General features: G+C 41.2%; 1 protein-coding gene and 2 pseudogenes across 1 annotated transcript; 1 reads left to right on the top strand and 2 right to left on the bottom strand.

The window, feature by feature from the left end:
- Positions 1-2,151: 2,151 nt before the first annotated feature.
- LOC147005687 (uncharacterized) lies at positions 2,152-7,049 on the bottom strand (annotated as a pseudogene).
- On the top strand, positions 7,025-7,416 carry LOC147005686 (histone H3.3A-like). The gene has a single exon (XM_085834594.1). It carries the CDS (start codon positions 7,048-7,050, stop codon positions 7,414-7,416), a length of 369 nt encoding a protein of 122 aa, XP_085690720.1. The 5' UTR covers positions 7,025-7,047.
- A 16,884-nt stretch (positions 7,417-24,300) lies between these two features.
- Positions 24,301-25,987, bottom strand: LOC147005685 (igE-binding protein pseudogene; annotated as a pseudogene).
- Positions 25,988-26,438: the final 451 nt, after the last annotated feature.

Raw genomic sequence — 26,438 nt, 5'->3', positions numbered from 1 at the left:
CAGAAGAAGGAAAGATCTCCCATGCTCATGGATTGGCAGCATTAATATAGTAAAAATGACTATTCTGCCGAAAGCAAATTACAGATTCAATGCAATCCCCATCAAAATTCCAACTCAATTCTTCACTGAGTTAGAAAGGCCAATTTGCAAATTCATCTGGAATAATAAAAAACCTAGGATAGCAAAAACTATTCTTAACAATAAAAGAACCTCTGGTGGAATCACCATGCCTCACCTAAACTGTACTACAGAGCAATTGTGATGAAAACTGCATGGTAGTGGTACAGAGACTGACAGGTAGATCAATGGAATAGAATTGAAGACCCAGAAATGAACCCACACACCTATGGTCACTTGATCTTTGACAAGGGAGCCAAAACCATCCAGTGGAAAAAAGGACAGCATTTTCAACATATGGTGCTGGCACAACTGGCGGTTATCATGTAGAAGAATGCAAATTGATCCATTCTTATCTCCTTGTACAAAGCTCAAGACTAAGTGGATCAAAGACCTCCACATAAAACCAGAGACCCTGAAATTAATAGAGGAGAAAAGTGGAGAAAAGCCTCGAAGATATGGGCACAGGAGAAAAAGTCCTAAACAGAACAGCAATGGCTTGTGCTGCAAGATCAAGAATTGACAAATGGGACCTAATAATATTGCAAAGCTTCTGTAAGGCAAAAGACACCATCAATAAGACAAAAAGGCCACCAACAGATTGGGAATGTATTTTTACCAATCCTAAATCTGATAGGGGACTAATATCCAATATATACAAAGAGCTCAATAAGCTGGACTCCAGAAATTCAAATAACCCCATTAAAAATGGGGTACAGAGCTAAACAAAGAATTCTCAACTGAGGAATACTGAATGGCTAAAAAGCACCTGAAAAAATCTTCAGCATCCTTAGGGAAATGCATATCAAAACAACCTTGGAGATTCCACCTCACACCAGTCAGAATATGGCTAAGATCAAAAATTCAGGTGACAGCAGATGCTGGTGAGGATTTTGAGAAAGAGGAACATTCCTCCATTGCTGGTGGGATTGAAAGCTTGTACAACCACTCTGGAAGTCAGTCTGGAAAATTGGACATAGTACTACCGGAAGATCCAGCAATACCTCTCCTGGGCATATACCCAGAAGATGTTCCAACTGGTAATAAGGACACATGCTCCACTATGTTCATAGCAGCCTTATTTATAATAGCCAAAAGCTGGAAAGAACCCAGATGCCCCTCAACAGAGGAATGGATACAGAAAATGTGGCACATTTACACAATGAAGTACTATTCAGCTATTAAAAGCAATGAATTTATGAAATTCTTGGGCAAACGGATATATCTGAAGGATATCATCCTTAGTGAGGTAACCCAATCACAAACAAAGTCAGAATATATACTCATTGATAAGTGGATATTAGCCCAGAAACACAGAACACCCAAGAAACAATTTGCAAAACAAAAGAAAATCAAGAAGAGGGAAGAACAAATTGTGGATACTTCATTCCTCCTTAGAATAGGGAACAAAATAGCCATGAAATGAGTTACAGAGACAAAGTTTGGAGCTAAGACGAAAGGATGGACCATCCAGAGACTATCCCACCCAGGGATCCATCCCATAATCAGCCACCAAACATAGACACTATTGCATATGCCAACAAGATTTTGCTGAAGGGACCCTGATATAGCTGTCTTTTATGAGACTATGCCAGTGCCTGCAAATACTGAAGTGGATGTTCATAGTCATCTATTGGATGGAACACAGTGTCCCCAACAGAGAAGCTAGAGAAAGCACCCATAGAGCTGAAGGGGTCTGCAACCCTATAGGTGGAACAACAATATGAACTAATCAGTACCCCCAGAGCTCATGCCTCTAGCTGCATATGTAGCACAAGATGGCCTAGTTGGCCATCATTGGTAAGAAAGGCCCCTTGGTCTCGCAAACTTTATATGCCCCAGTACAGGGGAATGCCAGGGCCAAGAAGTGGGAGTGGGTTCATAGGGGAGTAGGTTTGGGGGAGGGTATAGGGAACTTTCAGGATAGCATTTGAAATGTAAATAAAGAAAATATCTAAAAAAAAAAAAAAAAGGATTCAAAGATTAAGAGGGTATGCATTGTTTACATTCTTAACGCTTCACTCTAGTAGGTATTCATTCATGTCTTTGAAGAGCATCGTGACGTACAAAGGGTTTTCCACATGGATTACATTCATAGGGCTTCTCTCCAGTATGAATTCTTTTATGTACTTTAATATAACTTTGATTTGCAAAGGATTTGCCACATTGATTACATTCATAGGGCTTCTCTCCAGTATGAATTTGTTTGTGTACTTTAATATGACTTTGATTTGCAAAGGCTTTGCCACATTGATTACATTTAGAGAGTTTCTCTCCAGTATGTGTTCTTTTATGTACTTGCAGAGTACGAAAATGTCCAAAGGCTTTACCACATTGATCACATTTGTAAGATTTCTCTTGAGTATGAGCTCTTTTATGGCTTTGAAGGTGACTTTGAGAGTCAAAGGATTTATTACATTGCTTTCATTCATGGAGTTTTTCTCCAGTATGTATTCTTTTATGTACTTGCAGAGTACTATGATATCCAAAGGCTTTACCACACTGATTGCATTTGTAAGGTTTCTCTCCAGTATGTGTTATTAAATGCCTTTCAAGATAACGTTCTTGAGCAAAGGCTTTATCACATTGATTACATTTGAAAGGTTTCTCTCCAGTATGAGTTCTTTGATGGCTTTGAAGGTGACTTTGAGAGGTAAAGGATTTATTACATTGCTTTCATTCATGGAGTTTTTCTCCAGTATGTATTATTTTATGTACTTGCAGAGATCTATGATATACAAAGGCTTTACCACATTGGTTACATTTGTAAGATTTCTCTCCAGTATGTGCTCTTTTATGTACTTGTAGATTAGTATGATATGCAAAGGCTTTGCCACATTGATCACATTTGTAAGATTTCTCTCCAGTATGTGCTCTTTTATGTACTTGCAGACTAGTATGGTATGCAGAGTACTATGATATCCAGGTTTCTCTCCAGTATGTGTTATTAAATGCCTTTCAAGATAACGTTCTTGAGCAAAGGCTTTATCACATTGATTACATTTGAAAGGTTTCTCTCCAGTATGAGTTCTTTGATGGCTTTGAAGGTGACTTTGATCACATTTGTAAGATTTCTCTCCAGTATGTGTAATTAAATGCATTTTGAGATGACTGTGTCGTGGAAAGACTTTACCACAGTGATTACATTCATAGAGTTTTTCTCCAGTATGTGTTCTTTTATGTATTTGGAGAATACTTTGTCGTGAATAGGCTTTATCACATTGATTGCATTTGTATTGCTTCTCTCCAGTATGTATTATTTTATGCATTTGGAGACTACTGTGATGTACAAAGGCTTCACCATACTAAATGCCTTCATAGAGGTTCTCTCCATTATGAATTCTTTCATGCCTTGGAGGATAACTGTGACATGCAAAGGCTTTACCACAGTGAGTATTTTTAGGGGTTTTCTCTCCATTACGACTTCTTTCATGCCTGCAAAGATAATTGGCACATGTAAAAGCTTTGCACATTCACTAAATCAATGAATATTTTTATCTGGAGGAATCAATTTTGCAAGTTGGTCTAATTGTAAAGATTTTTAACATCTTAAGATTTTTATCACTTTGTTTATTCATGGGTTCCCCTTCATTATGGGTTGTTTTGCATACCTGTAATGAATGATAAGAGTGTTATTACATTGCTCACATTCATAGCATCCTTTTTCTTTATGAGAGTTTTCACAAAATTGAAGGGAAATGGAAGATCTCAGACCTTTACCACACTGTGTACGTTCGTTAATTTCCTATACTGTTAAATACACTACATTTTCACACTACATTAACAAAGTAGACCAGGTCAGACAGAAATGAAGTTCCACAATCCTAGTACTCATAGGGATTATCTGCAGTGTGAGTTTATGAATATATTCCCACTGTAGTTGGAAAACCAACTGATTATAAACTTGTATCACACTGAGAAAGTTTGCTCAAATGTGGACTACTACAGAAAGTTCAATTGTTCTGGGAGACAGGGAAGGTTCTGTTTCATTCAATATCGCTATGCTAACATGGATTGTATCCATTGTGATACAGGATATACCTATTAAAAAAGAATAGCAAATGAAAGATTTCTACATAGCTTTCACACAGTTTGATTGTTTGTTCATATAGGAACTAGGGTTTCTCTTCAACAACGTTCTTGACTCTCATAAACTGTCCCTCTCACTTAAACTTAGCGATGTTACTATATGAATAATCAGCTTTACTATGGAATATTTGCTTATTAGAAACATACACTTATCACCTTGTTGCGGCCTGCCCGCAGTCCACAACACGAACGGTTCAACTGAGAATGGCAGTTCGAACTGAAAAGAGAGGAATCTAGACGGGGCAGAAGAAAGAATGGAGCTAAGACAACATCCTGATCAAAGCTCAATTTTACTATTTCCAGACACTCAGTTATAAAGGAAGGGGGAGGGAACCCAATATCCCGCCAAGTAACTCAGGGTCCAGTAGCAGGACGAACACGTGTGTGCCTCCAGGCAGCAAAGGCAGGTTCCAGCAGTGGGCGTGGCAGGACGAATGAGCACGTAGCTCCACCCTTGAGCAAGCAAGTTCCAGGCTGGGGGAAGGGAGGCCACATCACCTAATATATATCTTTGGCAATATGTGAGTGGTATGAGACAAGATTGGCAGCTGTACAGAGTAGCTGCAATGTGGTTATGATTCAAATGGTAATATAAGTAAAGGCATTGTTTTCTTGTCTTATCTTTCAGACAAAGGCCTTGAAAACATAAATCAGACACCTGACATTGAGGTACATGGATTTGTGAGAATTTAATAATAAACACGATTAAAGAAGTGCATTTTTCTTTACACTGTTGCTTTTCTTGAAAAGTTCTAAGACACATTAACATTTCTTCAGAGGCATATTCATAGCAACTTGCACATGAAAATTACCTTCCATGTCTCCTGGAACTATTATAATGAACTTCAATATTACAGTCTTCCCAATTGTAGCCTAAAATATAGTACCAGAAAATTTATCATATATTAGGCAAATTTAAGTTACTATCTTTACAAACCTGATTTATTTACCTTATTCTTCCCCATTCTCAATTGGAATTTCAGAAAAGCATCAATAACAAAGAAATAGTTGCTCCCTGATTTTAAGAAGTGAAGGAAAATTCACAGTCTTACCTACAGCATTGAGGTTCCTGTAGGTCTCCAACATCACATATTTGTAGAGGCTCTTCTGTGAAGGATTCAGCAAAGCCCATTCTTCTTGAGTGAAGTTCACATGCACATCATCATAGGTCAGTTCATCCTAAAATATTCCATACATGTGTAAAAATGAAACAATGATACTAACATCACTGTAAATGTATGCTTCATTGACAATATAGTTGTATGATTCTGGTGCTTCCCCCACTTATTTCATGACCAAATCATCTTAGAAGGAAACTGAGTAATAAGGTTCATTTCTGTCATTTCTTTGCTCTTTCTTTTTTTTTTTTTTGGTTTTTTCGAGACAGGGTTTCTCTGTGTAGCCCTGGCTGTCCTGGCACTCACTTTGTAGACCAGGCTGGCCTCGAACTCAGAAATCCGCCTGCCTCTGCCTCCCGAGTGCTGGGATTAAAGGCGTGCGCCACCATGCCCGGCTTCTTTGCTCTTTCAATAGTAGCCTTGCAAGAGAAATGCTAATTAATAGAGGGGGTGAGTATTATTGAGCACACATCAGAGAAATTTTATGAACAATTACTAACTACAAAAAATGATGGGCAAACTGAGCATAGTAGTTCATGTCTTTAATGGCAGCACTCAGGAGGTAGAGGCAGGTATATCTCTAGTCTACCCAAGACAGCCAGAGGAATATATTAAGACCCTGTCTCCCCTGTAATAAGCAAACAAACAAGAAAGAGAGAAAGGACTCAGAAGTTTTTACTGGAGCTTCTACAAAGAATGACACATTTACTCCAATTCTCTATTCATCTTTTAGAATCCTGAAGTGTCCCAGTTTAATCTGTAACAACAGTGAGATCTTACTTAAAGGGGATGCATCTTTGAACAGATACAAATGGACAGATGAAAATGTTGATTCTACATTGGACAGGAACTGGCTCACCAGTGCAGCACTCTTGCTGGTCTTCCAAATAATTGGGCTCAATTGCCAGTACTTCTAAGGGGCTTCACAACTATCAATTACTCCAAGTTCAGGAATTCTGAACCCATCTTCTCACTACTATGGGAACCAGGCATACATGATGTGCATATTCATGCATACACTCAAATACTCATATTCATTTAAAAAAGGAAAACAAACACAACAGTTAGGAAGAATCTGCAAACCAGTGACTCAGAAAGCTCAGGCAGTAAAGCTCATGCAGTATTAATGTCATGAATACAGGCTATACTGAGAAACAGAATATTCTCTCTGCCAAATTTCAAAATTCACAACGTGGGTGAAGATCAACACAACAGCACATGCTTGACATTTATCAAAACCTACATTCTAGCCCATAAGCCCATAATATAAAAACAAACAAATAAAAAAGAAAAAGCCAGGCACATTGGACCACATTTAATCCCAACACTCAGTAGCCAGAGTCAGGTGGACCTTTAAGTTTAAGCCTTGAATGTTCTACATATCTACTTTCAGGACAGTCAGGGCTACACAGAGAAACTTTGTCTTTAAAAACCAAGGCCAAAGCCAAAACAACAAAATTAAAAATATAAAAACGCGCACGCCTTTAATCCCAGCACTCCGGAGGCAGAGGCAGGTGGATCTCTGAGTTCGAGGCCAGCCTGATCTACAAAGTGAGTTCCAGGACAGCCAGGGCTATACAGAGAAACCCTGTCTCGAAAAACAAAAAAACACAATTGTGTTCTCAGCCTTCGTCGCACCGCTGCTGCTCTCCAACTCCAGCGCCGCCTCTTGTCGAGCTCCAGCCGAAGGAGAAGGGGGGGTAAGTAAGGAGGTGTCCATACCATGGCTCGTACAAAGCAGACTGCCCGCAAATCCACCGGTGGTAAAGCATCCAGGGAACAACTGGCTACAAAAGCCGCTCGCAAGAATGCGCCCTCTACTGGAGGGGTGAAGAAACCTCATCGTTACAGGCCTGGTACTGTGGCACTCCGTGAAATCAGACGCTATCAGAAGTCCACTGAACTTCTGATCCGCAAGCTCCCCTTTCAGCGTCTGGTGCGAGAAATCGCTCAGGACTTCAAAACAGATCTGTGCTTCCAGAGTGCAGCTATTGGTGCTTTGCAGGAGGCAAGTGAGGCCTATCTGGTTGGCCTTTTTGAAGATACCAATCAGAATATTGTCTTAGCTTCATTCCCTTCTCTCGCCGCCTAGCCCCTTTTCTCTTCCAGGTTTCCAAAATACCTTTCCAGGCTAAAACCCAGGCTGTGATCTGCTGGCCGGACACAACAAACAACCATCATATATTTTTAAAATTTTACAAAAAAGAGAATTATGTGACTTTTACTATTATAAGGATGCCTCATGTAAAAGAAATTACCTTACCCTACCTAAAATTTTGAGCCCTAACAATACATTTAAGCTCTTTTTTTCTGTTTGTCAGTAAATAGCTAGTAGGCAAGCCTATGTTATTGATAACCTAAATCATTCAACACCATCAAACAGAAAAAAATTGCTTAATTATACTTCACATTATGCTTTGGGCAGTTTATAGTTATATGGTATAATGTATAATGACATTAATAAATCATAAATTATAAAAATGATTCTGCTTCTTCTTAAAGAAGAAATGAACAACAGTAAGCTTTGAGACAATGATTGAAGGAAAAGGCCATTGAACACGACCACATAGACAACTGTAAGTTAGATGACCATGGAGACAGAAATGGAAAGAAAACAGCCTAAGAAAAAGCTCAGGGTAGGAACAAATCACTTTTAAAGGTTAAAAAGGAAGAGAAACAAACACGATCTTTCTAAAGAGATACCAATTGGCAGGCACAACAATCTCTAAATTGTACTTCAGATTATACCCCATGACGGTATCCTGCATACAGGTAGGCTATCTGCACCGAGTTACATTATAACATGATCTAATGTCCACATGAGATAATGACCTTTACTGGTTTTCCACAGTACAATAAAATAAGTAAAATGATATTGTATAAATACTAATGTCATTAAATGAATCTATGTTCTCTAGAAAGAGACACACATTAAAGACAGAACTTAGTGCAGATCAATGCTTTGAAAGAGGGTTGGAGTCCTTCCCTGTCAGTGGCTCAATGCAGCTCACCACCTGATATTTACTAGCATGGAAACAGCAGCAGACAGGACAATGGTCAGCAAGATTCAGCAAATGGTGAAGGATATTTTCATTTTGTAATATGAAATTTAGGTACCCAGAAGCCTCAAAAGACACAACCTCATAGATGGGTAAGGAGTACATGGTCTTCCGAAAAAGCCCATGAATTCAAGAAGATAAAAATTTGTAAGTACGGGACTGGAGAGATGGCTCAGCAGTTAAGAGCACTGACTGCTCTTCCAGAGGTCCTGCGTTCAATTCAAGCAACCACATGGTGGTTCAAAACCATCTGTAATGGGACCTGATGCCCTCTTCTGGTGTGTCTGAAGACAGCTTCAGTGTACTCATATAAATACAATAAATAATATTAAAAATAAAAAATTATAGACACAATTTATACTTTAAAATGCAAGCTTATACAGAATTCTGAAATATTTAAATAAGAATATCACAGACAGAAAAGCTCTACTCAGCTAGCAATGTAAGACTTTCCATTAAAATCATATACTGTTCTTAAAGTCAGATGATTTCTGTCTTTGAATCATGGGAACTATAGTCCTTTTGTTGTACAAAGCTTAGGTACATGTCTAAGATGCAATTTTCAGGTCATTATATTTGGCTTATGATGTTATTTACATAGAAAGCTTATTAGCTCCTTTCACTCAACTGTAAATCCTATAGACGTCTTCATTCCTTTTCTATACTGTGACTATATATCATTTATCTTAAAGGCACATTTGTTATGCACTACTCTTTTTCACTTAAGCTTGAGGAAGTCAGTTGGCAGGGACTAGGGAAGTGCAGAGTATGTGCAAGTTTGTGGTCCTATTGACTAGATGTTCTATGCAGCACAGCAGACAGGACCCACAAATGCATCTCTCCTACACACTCACACATGAAATACATTGTTTTAAAAACAGAGAAAATTACCCTTCACTCATGACTCTCTTAATTATACATATAAATGGAAGAAAATGATTCCTAAAAGTGTCCTGGAGGATTTTTGCCACATTTACATAAATTAAGCTTAACTATTGTTTAGATGTTAGCATGTTTACAAGATTTTTATTCTCATGAATCACCTCTCAAGGGGAAAGGCCATACATTACTTTCAATAGTATATCTTAGATTGGCTTAAGATCACAAAAGTAGAACACAGTTGTATTCAGTGTGTCAAACAGCTAGAAACACATGATTATATGAATTCAGTTGCTTCTAAGAAGAGAAACGGTTGATAATAAAGACGGGAAAAATAATCAAATAAAGCCATATAAACCTATTACACAGGGAAATATAACTAAATGAACCAACAATAGAGACAGAAACTGTCAGAAAGACCAAATCTGTTCTGCAACAAAAGTTCAGCATTGGTGTAAAGCTTTTTTTTTTTTTTTTTTTTTTTCTGAGACAGGGTTTTTCTGTGTTGCGCTGGCTGTCCTGAAACTCAAAGTAGACCAGTTCAAACTCAGAAATCTGCCTACCTCTGCCTCCCAAGTACTGTGATTAAAGTTGTGCTCCACCACTGATCGGCGAGTGTAAAGCATTTTTAAAAGGCAGAAGGACAGATAAACAAATAAAACTCTTTGTCTGACTAACACCAAGCAGCAGGCACAACAGTTTCAAAATTTAATCTCAACACTGGGACCATGTTAAGCATGCACATGAGCTGTTTATTTCATCAAGTTCTACTGTTCTCTGTGACAGTGAAGTAAGTAACTAGAGTGAGACCCTAACTTCAAATGTTCTACTCTGGAAGATGAGGTTCTCTTTCTCAGCATTGAGGTTGATTCAGGAACGTGGTTTTTTGTCACCAGGGAAAGAATGAAGTAACTGAACTCCATTACTAGTTTGGAACTTTGGTACTTGGTAATTTGAGGGAGGACTGGAGCCCAGAAACATCTGGTTTGCATTACTTTTACTGTAGCATATAGTTAAACATTGTTGTTAACCTGTTATTGTGTTTAATTTATAGGATAAAGTTTATTATCAACACAGCATGCATAAGACGAGGAGTATCATCATGCATTTCCCATGGATAAGGGATTACTAGTACTGCTGAAGGACAGAGCACAGTACAAAACTACATACTGAAAACACTTATCAGACTTAATATGTTTATGCACACACACAGTCCAAAAGGAGAACATGAAAGCCTCATTTAATCAAAGCCTCCTTAGTAAATGTGTTTTCCATATATGTACAATTTTCAGCCAACTAAAGTATAAGTACCAAAATATTTTTAGTTAGAGCTGTTTTCTATGGGAATATTTCTACAATGAGATAATCCCTATAAAACACAGAACAAAAATCCTGGCACACAGAGTTCAATTAGTGATAGGAAGTCTTTTTGATGTTGGTTTTTTGTTTTTTTTGTTTTTTTTTTCAAATAAGAACAGTTGTTTTAATCCAGTTTGCGGACACATTGTTATGCAGCCATAGATTACCTGTACTATCCCATCTCCACCTCCTCCAGTCCTTAGCTTTGAAGAGATTGTCTTTTTTTTTTTTTTTTTGATTTTTATTACATATTTTCCTCAATTACATTTCCAATGCTATCCAAAAAGTCCCCCATAGCGCCCCCCACTTCCCTACCCACCCATTCCCATTCTTTTGGCCCTGGCATTCCCCTATATTGGGGCATATAAAGTTTGCAAGTCCAATGGGCCTCTCTTTCCATTGATGGCCGACTAGGCCATCTTTCCATGATGTTGGTTTTTTTTAAGGCAAAGTTTCTCTGTGTAGCCCTGGCTATCCTGGAACTCACTCTGTAGACCAGGCTGGCCTCAAACTCAGAAATCTGCCTGCCTCTGCCTCTCAAGTGCTGGTATTAAAGGCATGCACCACCACTGCCTGGCTAAAATTAAAGGTTTAAGTATCAGTGTTAAAAACTGAGTTTGTGCCGGGGCCTAGCAAACACAGAAGTGGATGCTCACAGTCAGCTATTGGATGGATCACAGGGCCCCCAATGGAGGAGCTAGAGAAAGTACCCAAGGAGCTAAAGGGATCTGCAACCCTATAGGTGGAACAACATTATGAACTAACCAGTACCCCAGAGCTCTTGACTCTAGCTGCATATGTATCAAAAGATGGCCTAGTCGGCCATCACTGGAAAGAGAGGCCCATTGGACTTGCAAACTTTATATGCCCCAGTACAGGGGAACGCCAGGGCCAAAAAGTGGGAGTGGGTGGGTAGGGGAGTGGGGGCGGGGGGGAGTGTATTGGGGACTTTTTGGATAGCATTGGAAATGTAAATGAGGAAAATACCTAAAAAAAAAAAAGACAAAATGGCCACCAACAGATTGGAAAAGGATCTTTACCAATCCTAAATCAGATTAGGGGACTAATTTCCAATATATACAAAGAACTCAAGAAGCTGGACTCCAGAAAATCAAATAAACCGATTTAAAAATGGGTTACAGAGATGAAAAAACAATTCTCTACTGAGGAATACATAGTGGCTGAGACGCACCTGAAAAAATGTTCAACATCCTTAATCATCAGGGAAATGCAAATCAAAACGACCTTGGGATTCCACCACACACCAGTCAGAATGGCTAAGATCAAAAATTCAGGCGACAGCAGATGCTGGCGAGGATGTTGAGAGAGAGAAACACTCCTCTATTGCTGGTGGGATTGCAAGATGGTACAAACACTATGAAAATCACTTTGGCGGTTCCTTACAAAATTGGACATAGTACTACCGGAAGATCCAGCAGTACCTCTCCTGGGCATATACCCAGAAGATGTTCCAACTTGTAATAAGGAATCATGCTCCACTATGTTCATAGCAGCCCTATTTATAATAACCAGAAGCTGGAAAGAACCCAGATGTCCCTCAACAGAAGAATGGATACAGAAAATGTGGTACATTTACACAATGGAGTACTACCCAGCTATTAAAAACAATGAATTTATGAAATTATTAGGCAAATGGATGTATCTGGAGGATATCATCCTGAATGAGTTAACCCAATCACAAAAACACATATGATATGCACTCACTGATAAGTGGTTATTAGCTCAGTAACTTAGAACACCCAAGATACAATTTGCAAAACACATGAAATTCAAGAAGAGGGAATACCACAGTGTGGATACTTTGTTCCTTCTTAGAATGGGGAATAAAATACCCATGGAAGGAGTTATAGAGACAAAGTTCTGAGCTGAGCCTGAAGGAACGACCATCCAGAGACTGCTCCACCTGGGGATTTATCCCATATACAACCACCAAACCCTGACAAATGCCAAGAAGGGCCTGCTGACAGGAGCCTGATATAGCTGTCTCCTGTGAGACTCTGCCAGTGCCTGACAAATACAGAAGTGGATGCTCACAGTCATCCACTGGACAGAGCAAGGTTCCCAATGAAGATGCCAGAGAAATACTCAGGGAGCTTGTAGCCTCCCCCAGCCTTGAGCAGGCTGATTCAGACCTTGCTGCCACTGTGCATGAGAACACCTGAGGTGGAGCCTTCTGATGCAGATGGTTTTATTTTTCTGTCACCTGCTGCTGCTCTTCTCCAAGATGCCTGCTACCCACTGAGAGGCTGAACCTGTCTTCCTGAGATATTCCTGAGATAGCTGATGTTTTAGTCAGGGTTTCTATTCCTGCACAAACATCATGACCAAGAAGCAAGTTGGGGAGGAAAGGGTTTATTCGGCTTACACTTCCATACTGCTGTTCATCACCAAAGGAAGTCAGGACTGGAACTCAAGCAGGTCAGAAAGCAGGAGCTGATGCAGAGGCCATGGAGGAATGTTCTTTACTGGCTTGCCTCCCCTGGCTTGCTCAGCCTACTCTCTTATAGAACCCAAGACTACCAGCCCAGGGATGGTCCCACCCACAAGGGGCCTTTCCCCCTTGATCACTAATTGAGAAAATGCCTTACAGTTGGATCTCATGGAGGCATTTCCTCAACTGAAGCTCCTTTCTCTGTGATAACTCAGCTGTGTCAAGTTGACACAAAAATAGCCAGTACAATTGATCCCTTGTCAACTTGACACACAAACACATCACTAGTAAGCCTCAACCCTTACATTCTTATTCATCCCCAAGATCTAAATAACTTTAAAAGTCCCACAGTCTTTACATATTCTTAAAATTTCAATCTCTTTAAAATATCCATCTCTTTTAAAATCCAAAGTCTTTTTACAATTAAAAGTCTCTTAACTGTGGGCTCCACTAAAACAGTTTCTTCCTTCAAGAGGGAAAATATCAGGGCACAATCACAATCAAAGCAAAAATCAATCTCCAACTGTCCAACGTCTGGGATCCAACTCACGATCTTCTGGGCTCCTCCAAGGGCTTGGGTCACTTCTCCAGCCATGCCCTTTGTAGCACACACATCGTCCTCTGGGCTCCAGATGCCTGTACTCCACTGCTGCTGCTGCTCTTGGTGGTCATCTCATGGTACTGGCATCTCCAAAACACTGCATGACCCCTTCAGTCCTGGGCCTTCAATTACAACTGAGGCTGCACTTTCACCAATGGCCTTCCATGGCCTCTCACAGTGCTGAGCCTCAGCTGCTCTGCATGACCCCTTCATGCCTTCAAAACCAGTACCACCTGGGTGACCCTTACACATTACCAAGTCCCGCTGCAGAAGGAGTACAACCTTGCCTATCTCTGGAACACAGCCTCTTTGTGCTTTCAGAAAACACTTCCCAGAAGATGTCACCTCAACGATGCTGGTCTCTTCTTAATCACCGCTAATTTCTTAGCTCCAGCTAACCAGCATCAATAGTCCCAGTAATGCAAAGTTTTTGCTTTAGTAGTTCTGGTATCTTGTTAATCACAGCTGATTCTTCAGCCCCAGCTAACCAGAACTACAAAATCTTCACAATCAAAACAGCAATGGCCCTGAAAAGAGTCTTTAATTTTCCCTCTGAAATTTCACAAACCAGACCTCCATCTTCTGCACTGTTCTCAACATTATCTTCCAAGCTCCTACACAACATCTGACAGAGCTCTTAACAACGAATGGATCTTCAAGCCCAAAGTTCCAAAGTCCTTCCACAGTCCTCCCCAAAACATGGTCAGGTTGTCACAGGAATACCCCACTCCTGGTACCAATTTGTTTTAGTCAGGGTTTCTATTCCTGCACAAACATCATGACCAAGAAGCAAGTTGGGGAGGAAAGGGTTTATTCGGCTTACACTTCCATACTGCTGTTCATCACCAAAGGAAGTCAGGACTGGAACTCAAGCAGGTCAGAAAGCAGGAGCTGATGCAGAGGCCATGGAGGAATGTTCTTTACTGGCTTGCCTCCCCTGGCTTGCTCAGCCTACTCTCTTATAGAACCCAAGACTACCAGCCCAGGGATGGTCCCACCCACAAGGGGCCTTTCCCCCTTGATCACTAATTGAGAAAATGCCTTACAGTTGGATCTCATGGAGGCATTTCCTCAACTGAAGCTCCTTTCTCTGTGATAACTCAGCTGTGTCAAGTTGACACAAAAATAGCCAGTACAGCTGACAACCTGTGGAATTGGCGACCTAATGCTAACAGCTCTGACAGACTAGTGCTAACAACTTAGCAACAAAGCATCAAGAAGCCTGGCATGGCAGCAGATGGGCTTTTCCCCTATATAAGCACAGACTCTTAGTAAACATTGGGCCATGATCAGAAAAAAAAAAAAAAAAAAAACCTGAGTTTGCCCACTCTGAAGTTTGAACTCAGGACCTTCAGATTATGAGACTGACGCAATGCCTACTACACGAAGGAGGCACTCATAGTAATTTTTAATGTTAACTAAGTGTACTATAGGTCATACTTCATAAATACTGTAGCCTCCCACAGCCTTGAGTAGGCTGACTTTGACCTTGCTACCACTGAGAATGAGACCACCTGGGGTGGAACCTTCCAATTTAGATGGCTCTATTGTTCTGTCACCTGCCACTGCTCTTCTCCAAGACACTGCTACCTGCTGAGAGGCTCTTGAGATATTCTGGAGACTGCAAGCAATTCAGTAATGTACACCTACTTGCCAAAACAGTTCTTTCAGATAGATAGGCTGGCGATAGGCAACAGAATGGATCTTCCGGAGATGGGCTTTCTGTTTATATAAGCACAGATTATTAGTAAACTTGGGGCCTTGAACAGAAATATGTCTCGGCCTCCATTATTTCTCTCACCGTTTCCTTCCATTCAGCTCCGGCCTCCCACTCAGGAACCCAGTTAGTGTGACCGCAAAAAATATGACTTGCTTAATGAGGCAGTGAACACAAAGACATGTTGGAAGTGACCAGGAATTCTGGGGTTGTTGGCTCCCGCATGAAAAAGCTCCAATGTGAGGGATAGGTAATTGTGGGATTTGCCATCAGCTAACTACTACTCACTCTATCAAGCTGTCAGTTCTTATGCCTGTCAATATGCCTGGCTATTTCTCACCTCATAATTTCCTAACACTAAGCATCTCAGAGCTGAGTCACAGAGTCCCCATACTGCTGTACTACAAGTGTGGTATATGCTTGCCTAGTAGAACCTTTTCTCTTATTCTTTCAGCCACATCCTTTAAATCTCATCTTCTGAGAAAAGACCTATGCATTTGATTCTTCAGATGTCACACAAGCACAGATAGAAAGGAGGAAGGGCACTGGTGGCTGTCAGTGGAGAACAGGCCCATTAGGGGCCTGGTCATTTCTGTTCCTCCTGAGGATGCTATTTTAAAGAAAACTGTTCTTCATGACTGATGCAGAATTTCATATATAAGACACAGACCAGCAGCCATGTATCAGTGACATGTGATGACGAACCTCTACACATAGGCATAGGGGAGTTCGTAGATTATGGATGTGGTAGAAGAGATTGTTGGTAGGTAGTAGGTGTGAGAATCACAGTCTCTTCTTTTCACCAGGATCTCTATTTCTATTTTTCTTCCACAGTACTGAAAGATTCATTTCCACTGTTTTATTTTCTCTTTGTTAAACGTTGTTTTTTTTTTTTCTGTTAAACTTGTAGAATAATATGCAGCATTCCTAGAGAAATCTATTTTCTAGTGTTACCTTGTGTCCAGAACACCTTAAGTAGAACACAAGTGGAAGGCAGCAGACAGCATTGAGATGATGATGAAAGACTAACTCTAAGAAAGGTGCTATAATGTGTAAAGTAAACCTCCTTTAATCAAATGTTCATGTGTGATGCTTATTTTATTAGAAAAAATTTCTAAGAACTTTATAAATAATTTAATTTAATGGTTATATCATATATATAAATACATTTTAAAAATAAAAGATTTAAAATAAAAATTGAATGTAAAAATGTTTTCACAGTCTTTAATTTTAAAAGAAAATTTGTTTCTGGGCGAGTTTTTGAAGCACATTTTCAGTAGTTTATTACAATGTAATCAACACTCTAGCTGGAGGATAGGATTTGCAAAGTTGCTCATTTATAGTTTTCGGCCCTTGTATAATAAATAGAGGAATGGCTTTCATCCAGAGTAGAATTAATACAGTAAAACTCATGGTTCTTCAAAGGCAATATCAACCTATAGTTCAGGTAGATGAAGAGTTAGGGGACACCAATCTCTAGAATGCTATGATTAGAATTAGTCTAAACAGAAGAAGAGGGGAATGAAAGGAAATAAAACTTGAGACCTGTAATTCATGTAATGTATGTCAAATAGCCCAAAGAGTTGTTTGTGAGCTTTGAAACCTGGGGCTGAGAACATAGCAGAACAGACCAGGACATGCCCGGGCAGGCCCATCGCCTCCCTATCTCCCACCCCTCTGACCTAAGTTAAATGTTAACAGGCTGCTAATGTTTAAATGGACCAATCATGTGAAACCACGCCAATTCCTCCCCAGCCCCACTCCTTTTCTATAAAAACCCCTAGCTTCCAAGCCTCATGGTCAAATCCACTGTCTCCTGTGTGAGATACTTTTCGACCTGGAGCTCCGCCATTAAAATACCTCGTTGTTACATCAAGGTGTTGTGTTCTATTCATGATTCTTGGGTGCACCCCGAATCGGGAGTTGAGTGGGGGTTTTCCCACTAGGTTCTTTCATAACTTGTACTTCCATCTGTTGACAAAAAGACACCAGGGTTTTGGCAGTATATGCAGGGCCATTATCTGTTTTAAGTTGTTGGGGTTTACCCCAAGCAGCCCAGGCCTCCAAACAATGCTGTATAACGTGGGAGGCCTTTTCCCCTGCCATGGGAGATGCATAAACTATTCCTGAACATGTATCAATGGATACATGAACTTATTACAATTTGCCAAATTCTGAAAAACGTGTCACATCCATCTGCCACACCTGTAGAGGGAGCAATCCTCTAGGATTCACTCCATAAGAAGGCAGGTGTTGAAACTCTAGGCAACGTCCACAGATATAGTGACTACATCCCGAGCTTGTGCTCTAGAGATTCCAAATTTTCTCTGCAGAGTTTTAGCATTAACATGAAATTTAGAATGAAATTGTGAGGCTAACTCCATAGGGGATGCTAAAAATATGAACTCCATACAAGTACAATTATCCACAATATCATTTCTCCTACTTAAGGGTCCTGGAAGCCCACTATGGGCACGGACATGTCCAATATATAATGGTTGGCGTCTTTCCCACAGTAACTTCTGTAATTGTAAGCCCAAGGCTTGGATGGTACTACGATTTTTTATTTGGCCAGCCACTTCTAGGGATAAAACTAAATTAACTACATATTGTGAATCTGAAATTAGATTAAAAGGAAAATCACAATCCTTAATGACCTCAATAACTATTTGTAATTCCACCATCTGCGGAGTACAGGGATAATACTGCCTGACCACAGGATCTTTCCCCTCTACCATATATACTCCACATCCCTTTTTCGATCCATCAGTAAACATGTTAACTGCATCCTTAATGGGTGTTTTCCTCACCACTTGAGGGAAAATGACTGGATGTTCCTTTAAAAAAGGTCATTAATGGATGTTTGGGATAATGATTATCAAATGGTCCCTCATTAATACAGGCTAAAATAACCCACTCATCAATATTTGCTGTTAGGACCTTTTGCTGATACCCATCATAAGGGATTACAATAGAGCTGGGTTTTATACCAAAAAATTGTAAACAATGCTGAATTCCCAACAAGGCTAAAGAAGCCACTGTTGCAGGGTAATGATCTAATGTCCTCCCAGCGGATATTTTGGAATGGATCCATAACAATGGGCCTTCTTGCCACAATAATCCTGTGGGTTGCATCTCAGTAGGTAATATTATCAAAATGATGGGTAACCCTTCTCTACAACACTGAAGCTGGGCTTTAATCAATTCTTCTTCCACTAGGGTAAGGGCCTTTCTAGCCTCAGGTGTTAATTCCCTTTTGGAACTTAACTCTGAGTCTCCTTCTAAAATTTGAAACAGAGATTTCAATTTAACATTTGGGATGTTCAAATAGGGCCAAATCGAATTGATATCGCCTAACAATTTCTGAAAATCATTTAAAGTATGCAAGGAATCAACCCTCAACTGTATCTTTTGAGGCCAAACGGCCGTAGGGGCGATCCTTGCTCCTAAACAGGACACTATTTTCAACAAATCCCTACCCCATTAGGTAATGGGCAGCTCAAGCACATATGGTTGAAACATCCCATCATGCCCTTCCTTATTTTTCCAAGGGAGCATCCTGGCACTTATGTCTGGGCTCTTTGCATAGCCCAGGCCTTGTAATATTTGTTCTGACTCTTGAATCAGTCATCCTTTTGGCCAGTCCTTAAACCAAAAGGCAATAAGAAAAATTACCCAAATGGCTAGAAAAAGAAAGTAATCCATAGACTGTCCCTATTACCCTCTTACTTTCACTACCCTCTTACTTTCACTTTCTCGTCTCCAGAGACAGAGAGCCTTATTGTCTCTTACCAAGAGCCTTATTGTCTCTTACCGAGTGTCCTTGTAACGTTTTGCCAGCAAAACACACTTGGACAACCGGATCCTTCTACGGCAAAGCTTTATTGCTTACTTATCAGGAAGACCCCGAACCCGGAAAATGGAGCTGCTTAAATACCCCTCTGTGTGACGTGTCAGCTCCTGATTAGCTGCTCACTCATCACCCCACTACTATGCCCTGGGATGGGCAGTGACTTGGCACAAATTTACTCCAGCACCTATGCACATTGCTTGTTTACTAGTTAGGCACTGAGGAAGCCAGCGCCATCTTGTAATGGCGACTGTGCATGGCTTCCCACATCTCCCCTTTTTATTTTATTAAAAATTTAGGCTGGTCTAGGCCTCTGCAGTTATGTCCATCTGCTGTGGCTCCTGTCTTAGGTCGTTCCTCCAATGTCACAGCCTTTCCCGTCATAGTGTAGCCCTATCGCCACCGGGTCCTGTGTCTTAGGTTGGTCTGTACATGAGGAAAGTTGCCCGTCTCTGGATACTGCAGTACTATGTGACAGTAACTGTTAAATGACCTAGGGCGAACTCTATAAAAGAGGCCAGCCAAAAAATGAATTGGTAAACCTCAGCGAAGTGCAAGTGCTGAGCAATGAGCGTTGAGTCTCTTACATCCCAGTGCAATGGATCCACAAATCCGTGAGATGCAATAGCAGAGAACTCAGATGCCATTTAGGTCTTAAGCATGGACAGCTAAATTTCAGGGGAGGCCTCTTGTTCAATGGCAGCAAGTGCCTGAGCAATAACGACCTTGTCACGGTTTTGTTGGGTTCTGAGCTTACAAACTAACCAGAGCATGAACACAAGCTCACAGCAGATGGTAGCAACAAATAAAACTACCCCCACCCATTCCTTAAAATAAGAAAACGCAGATGAAATCCAGGAGGAGAGACCCTCTGTCAATGACAGGTCCACTCGCGTCGAGTTGATCCTGAGAACAGCCGCTCTCAGGGCCTCAAGGGTCTCATCGAATCTTTCAGACCAATTTCCTGCAAGATACAAAGAAAGCTGTCTAGACAGATAGCTGCATGAGTAAATTTTTCATATTGAACACTGGTAATGCACAGAGCACCTAATTTTCTTTCACAGCCCAACTGGGCCAACTGGTATAGAACACTTATCTGTTCCTCAACCAGATCGAGACGCTGATTCAAAATCATCAGCCCTCCCTTCAGCTGGGCACTAGCACCTGCCTCATTACTTAGAATCCATTGGTAATATGGCCAAATATTTTCTTTTTCTGTAGCATCTCCTTTATCATTCATTACAGCAAAATCCAATGGAGGTGACAAAACAAAACCCTTTGCTATTTCTTTCTGAGGAAAAATATTTTGATTGACAAGGTGAAAAAACTATAGGAAATGCAAGGTCTGGATGACACCAAGGCATGCTGCATATAGCAGTAGCATTGTCAACAGGCCATCATGATCTTTTGGGAATAGTTGCATTTCCCTTTATCATGATCATGGTGATGTTTATAGGTGAAGTTACATTATTTCCAACATCACTTGAGCCTGATTGTGCTCCTTGAGCAACTTGCGTTAAAGCATTAAATAACACTCCAGAGCTCACTTTATTTTGGCTAATGGAATCTGCCCAATTAGAGATAATCTTTTTCTTTAAAAATATTCAGTTGCCAAAAACAAAGGGAAGGTAGAAGAATTGGAATGTACCAGTAGAGGTGCTGGCCATGATCTTACTATGGCCCATCTCTGTTCGCCCATTATACTAGGAACCTGAGACAAGTTCAGCATTGTCAGGATCAGGAACAGTCCTCGGGGGGTCAGCATCTTCCACACCATCCTTGATGAATATCTTGCGGGTGAGTCATTCCGGCAGCCAAAACGGGTTGTCTTCACTCTGTGGAAAAACACAGACAGCTCCCCTGGATCTTATTAATATAGGATCCGGGCCTTTCCACAGACCAGTTAAAACATCCTTCCATTTGACCATTTCTTTTGGTCTATCAGGGTCTGAGCTATGTTGATCAGCTGCAGAATGTCCTTGCTCGTCGAGATTCAAAAAATTGAGTGCGAAAAGTGCCATGAAGACAACTACTCTTGGCACTGAGGGCAGAGTCTCATCAACTCCCCCCTTTTGTTTTATAAAATAAGACTTGAGTGTGCGGTGGGCACGTTCCACAATGCCTTGTCCTTAAGGATTATAAGGAAGGCCAGTCAGGTGAGTGACATCCATTTGATGACAAAATTGTTGAAATTTTGCAGAAGTATATGCTGGCCCATTATCCGTTTTTAGGATTGTGGGCTTGCCCCAAGCACTCCATGCTTCTAGGCAGTGCTGTATAATATGAGAGGCTTTTTCACCTGTTAAAGGTGTGGCGAACATTACACCAGAGCAGGTGTCAATAGAAACATGTAAATATTGATTTCTCCCAAAGGAGGAAATATGCGTGACATCCATTTGCCAGACCTGTAATGGCCTGACGCCACGAGGGTTTACCCCTACATGAGGAGTAGGTAAAAATTCACAACAGTTTTTACACTGGGTGACAATAACACGAGCTTCTTTTCTGGTTAAAGTGAAGTTTCAGCCGTTACACGAAAGCGTTTATGAAATTCCCTTGCAGCCTCTGTCTGTGAAGACAGGGCAGCAGCCATGATTCTAGTGGCTTTGTCTGCTAAGTCATTTCCATGAGACATAGGGCCAGGAAGGCCAGAATGAGCTCTGACATGAGTAATATAGACACAATGTCTTCTGTGTAACAAGGCTGACTGAATTTGTTGGAAAAAGCAAGCTTACTAGATGGTTTAATTAAGCCTGCAGCTTCAAGCGTATTGACTGCATTAACTACATATAAGGAATCAGATATAATATTGAGTGGTCCTGGGAAAGTGTTAAGGACTTCCACCAAACACTCTACAACTTGGGGTGATGTCTCATTATATTGTTTGGATGTTACTTGGTCATTTATTACATATGCACCTATGCCAGATTTGGATCCATCTGTATATACTACCACCCCATCTGCAAGTGGGTGTTTAGCTGTAATAACTGGAAACACTATGGCTTGAGTTAAGGCAAACTGCAAAATTGGATGTTTAGGAAAATGATTATCAATTCTTCCTGAATAGGAGGCAACCAAGACTGCCCAATCGTCAGTCGTTGCTGCCAAGGTTTGAACTTGAGCAGAGGTATAAGGCACGATTAGTATATGAGGTTCCTCTCCAAAGTGCGTAATGGCAGCTTTTATTCCCCTAAGTGCAAGTTGAGCGACTGCATTAGGATACCATTCAATAATTTTTGCTGGGGAATCATTAGGGTGGACCCACAATAAGGGTCCATTTTGCCACAAGACTGCTCTCGGCAACTGTGCAGTTTTTAATATGCACAATTCAAATGACTTCGATTTATCAATACGTAGTAATTGGGCATCTTGTAAGGCTTTTTCTATAGTTTGTAAAGCTTGACATGCAGCTGGGGTAAGTGCTCTTTGGGAGGAGATGTGAGTATCTCCTTCTAAAATATCAAATAAAGGCTTTAACTCTGCTGATGGAATTTTCAAAAATGGTCTCAGCCAATTAATATCTCCCAGTAATTTTTGAAAATCATTTAAAGTATGTAATTGATCTTTGCGAATCTCTAATTTTTGAGGAACAATTTTATCAGGATAAATACGTGATCCTAGAAAGGTTCCCATCTGAGCAACTTGCACCTTCTCAGTGGCTACTTGCAATCCCCATTGACCTAATGTCTGTATTAATATAGGGTATGCATCTTGCAATAATTGTGAATTTTCATGACAAAGGAGTATGTCATCCATATAAATTGCTACGAGCAGAGATGGAAAATGATTTCTAACTGATTTAAGTGCCATTTGCATGTACAGTTGACACATGGTAGGACTATTTGCCATCCCCTGAGGTAGGACCTTCCATTGGTACCATTGATCAGGTTCCAAATGGTTAATGGCTGGGATGGTAAATGCAAATCTTTGTCTATCTTGAGGACACAGAGGTATAGAGAAAAAACAGTCTTTAATATCTATAATTATAATCTCCCAATTTTTTGGTAAGGCAGAAAGCAATGGTAGTCTTCGCTGAACTGGCCCAAACAGGCGCATTTGTGCATTAATTGCTCTGAGATCATGTAATAAGCGCCATTTGCCAAATGTTTTTCTTAATTACGAAAATAGGTGTATTCCAGGGTGAGGTAGAGGGCTCTAAATGACCTAAGCGTAGCTGTTCAGAAATCAATGTTGTGGCTGCTTCTAATTTTTCAGAGGAAAGAGGCCATTGAGGAACCCATACAACTTCCTCTGTAAGCCATGGTATGGGCATGGAACCCTCAACAGCCGTCTCTAGAAAAAACCCAAACCTTGTCTCCCAGTATTACCCTCCTGAGGGACAGGCTCAAGCCTACCCTGCTCTCCTTTCCCTAATCCTTTTCCTTCTGTATAGCCCATTTTTCTCATCATTTGAACAGCTTGTGATGAGTATTCATTGGTCAAGGTCATTCCCGTTGCCTGTAAAATATCTCTCCCCCAGAGATTAACTGGGAGTGGTAAGACATAAGGAGTGAATTTTCCCGCTTGACCTTCAGGCGCTTGCCAGCTCAAAGAATGGGAGCTAATAGTGGGACAGGACTGATAGCCTAAGCCTTGTAAAGAGTGTGATGACTGAGTTACAGGCCAGGCTTTTGGCCACCAGTGAGAAGAAATAATACTTTTGTCTGCTCCTGTATCTAAAATCCCCTTAAATTGTTTCCCTTCTATAACTAACTCTAAGGATAGCCTGGAATCTAAAGGAATTATTAAGTAAGCAGAATCATATCCAGTAGAACCAATTCCTCTGGCAGCTTGAGGGACACCAGAGGAGGGAAAACAGCCATGTAGGCTTGGCAGAATTATTAGTTGTGCTATTCTATCCCCTTGTAATATAGAAAAGACACCTTGTGGACAAGAACAGAGAACCTGAAGTTCCCTTTATAATCCTGATCTACAACTCCAGGGTGAACAATGAGACCTTGTAATGTGAGGGAAGCCCGGCCCAAAATTAGACCGACACTTTCAGATGGCAAAGGTCCCTTGTAATCAGTAGGAATTGGCTGCACTCCCAGCTGAGGCATCAGCATGAATTGGGTGGAGGCACGGAGGTCCAATCCAGCCGAGCTTTCTGTTGCCCTAAGGACCGTGGTGTCCACCTGTTGCTCACCTGAGTCCCATATGTTTTGGGGCCCTGGGACTTGAGGGCCCGAAACTCGTTTTTTGAAATGCTTTCATTCTCAATTTCTACCACTTGAGGGGGTCCTGGCTGCAAGAGCCTGCCTCGTACATCTCTAATTGAACGACAGTCCTTAGCCCAATGATATCCTTTACCACATTTCGTACACAATCCTGGTGCTGTCCTTTTTATAGGGACTCTGTAGTCCTTTTTTAAATGTCCTGGTTTGCCACAATTAAAGCAAAGTTTGAGCTCAGCTGAATCCGAGCGCTTCCTCCCCTGCAGAATGGCTGCTGCCAATCCAGCATTAGTAAGTGGCCCTCCAAGCTCACGGCAAACCTTTAACCAGTCCTGTAACCCTTTACTCTTTCTAGGTGTGATTTCTGATCTGCATTCCTGAGTAGCTTGTTCATAAACCAATTGTTCAATTAAAGGCATAGCTGTTTCTGGGTCTCCAAATATTCTCCCTGCTGCCTCTGTCATTCTGGCTACAAAATCTGAGAATGACTCCTGTGCACCTTGGATAATCTTTGTCAAATGTCCACTCGCCTCCCCCTTCCTAGGTAGTGCTTTCCACGCCTTAACAGCGGCAGCTGAGATCTGAGCATATGCTCCCCAATGATAATTTTTCTGGTTAGCAGCGTGTTGTCCCTGACCTGTAAGTAATTCAAAAGTCCACGTTCTTTGATCCCCTTCCATGGTAGTATTAGCCCTTGCCTGAGTCTGGCAGAAATCTTGCCACAATGTTTTCCATTCAAGATACATTCCCATATTTGAGCCACAGCTTTTATCACCGTTGTCCAGTCCCCAGGAGTCATTGCCAAGGCTGCAAGCCTTTTGACTTGTGCTACAGTGAAATTGGCACTGACTCCATAGTTACGGACAGACTCAGCAAGCTCCTTAATCTGTATATACTCTACCTGAGCGTGAACACGCCCACCCTCTGCTCCTTCAAAGACCGGAAATGCCTGTTGCATCTTCCTTTGTTCCTCTCTTGGAATGAACGAGTCTGTGAACTGCCTCTCTGTGCAAGGCTGACATACTACGCAGGGCGGGGGCTCCGCATAGGGCGGAGGTGCACTATGAGAGGCCGAGCAGCAAGCTGGCCTTCGCCAGCCGCTTTTGGCTTTTTTCTTGACTGATTAGCTCGCATTTTATCTGGCTGGCACTTTTCTCTCTCATAACAAGCTTTTTCCTCCTCCGAGTCTGTTTCCTCAGAGAGGCTAAGTTCTTCATCTGATTCTGAGCTGCTAAGAGCTAGCTCTTTAAACTCACCTAGCGGCGGGTATAGGCTCCCTCTTCTAGGGACCTCCGCTGATTGAGCTTTTTTCTTTTGTTTTTTCTCCTCCTTTCTTCTTATCTCTCCCCGGGTATTCTTCCCCGACATAATCTTTTCCTCGGGTTCGAGACCCGTGGAAAGGCCTGTATGCTTATTTGGTGCACCATGTTTCCTCTTTGCTCCTACTCTCTCTCCCCACTCTGCCTCTGATAGGCTTTCTTGAACTTCGTCCAGAATTTTCTGCCCTGCCTTAACTACTTGTTGACATTCCTCGTCCTTTAAGCACGATCTAATGAGCTTCCACAATGGCATGGTTCCTGCTTTAAGTTTGCCGTTCTCCTGCTCCCCAACTAAATCTCCCCTGAGTTTCTCCCAAGAGGGGATAGTTAAGGACCCTGAGCATGCAAACCACGGTGCTATGCGATCTATCTCTTTTACAATCTTCTAGTGTCTTGGTGGAGATTTTCAAGCCACACTGCCTCAGGACCGACTGTAAGGTGGTCACCACAGAGTGGGAGGCTCCCATGCTATCTTCTTGCCTTTTTTCTAACCTTGCCTGACCTCGTCTGAACACTAGTTAGCAATTCCTCCTGTGGAAACTGTACGCAATCTAAAGAAAAGAACGAGCCCTGTGAAAAGGAACAGAAAGGCTTCTAACGCTGGAGAAAGTTCAAGGCCATACCTTGCAGAGCTGTATTGTCCCGTAGTTCTGAATCCGCCCTGTGTGAAATGGGGGAGGGTCTCCTTTTGGCGCCTGGTGATG

This window comes from Mus caroli, unplaced genomic scaffold (assembly GCF_978045245.1).
Source record: "Mus caroli unplaced genomic scaffold, Mus_caroli_1 scaffold_2, whole genome shotgun sequence".
NCBI classification, from domain to species: domain Eukaryota; kingdom Metazoa; phylum Chordata; class Mammalia; order Rodentia; family Muridae; genus Mus; species Mus caroli.
This window is presented reverse-complemented; position numbering and strand designations above follow the sequence as displayed.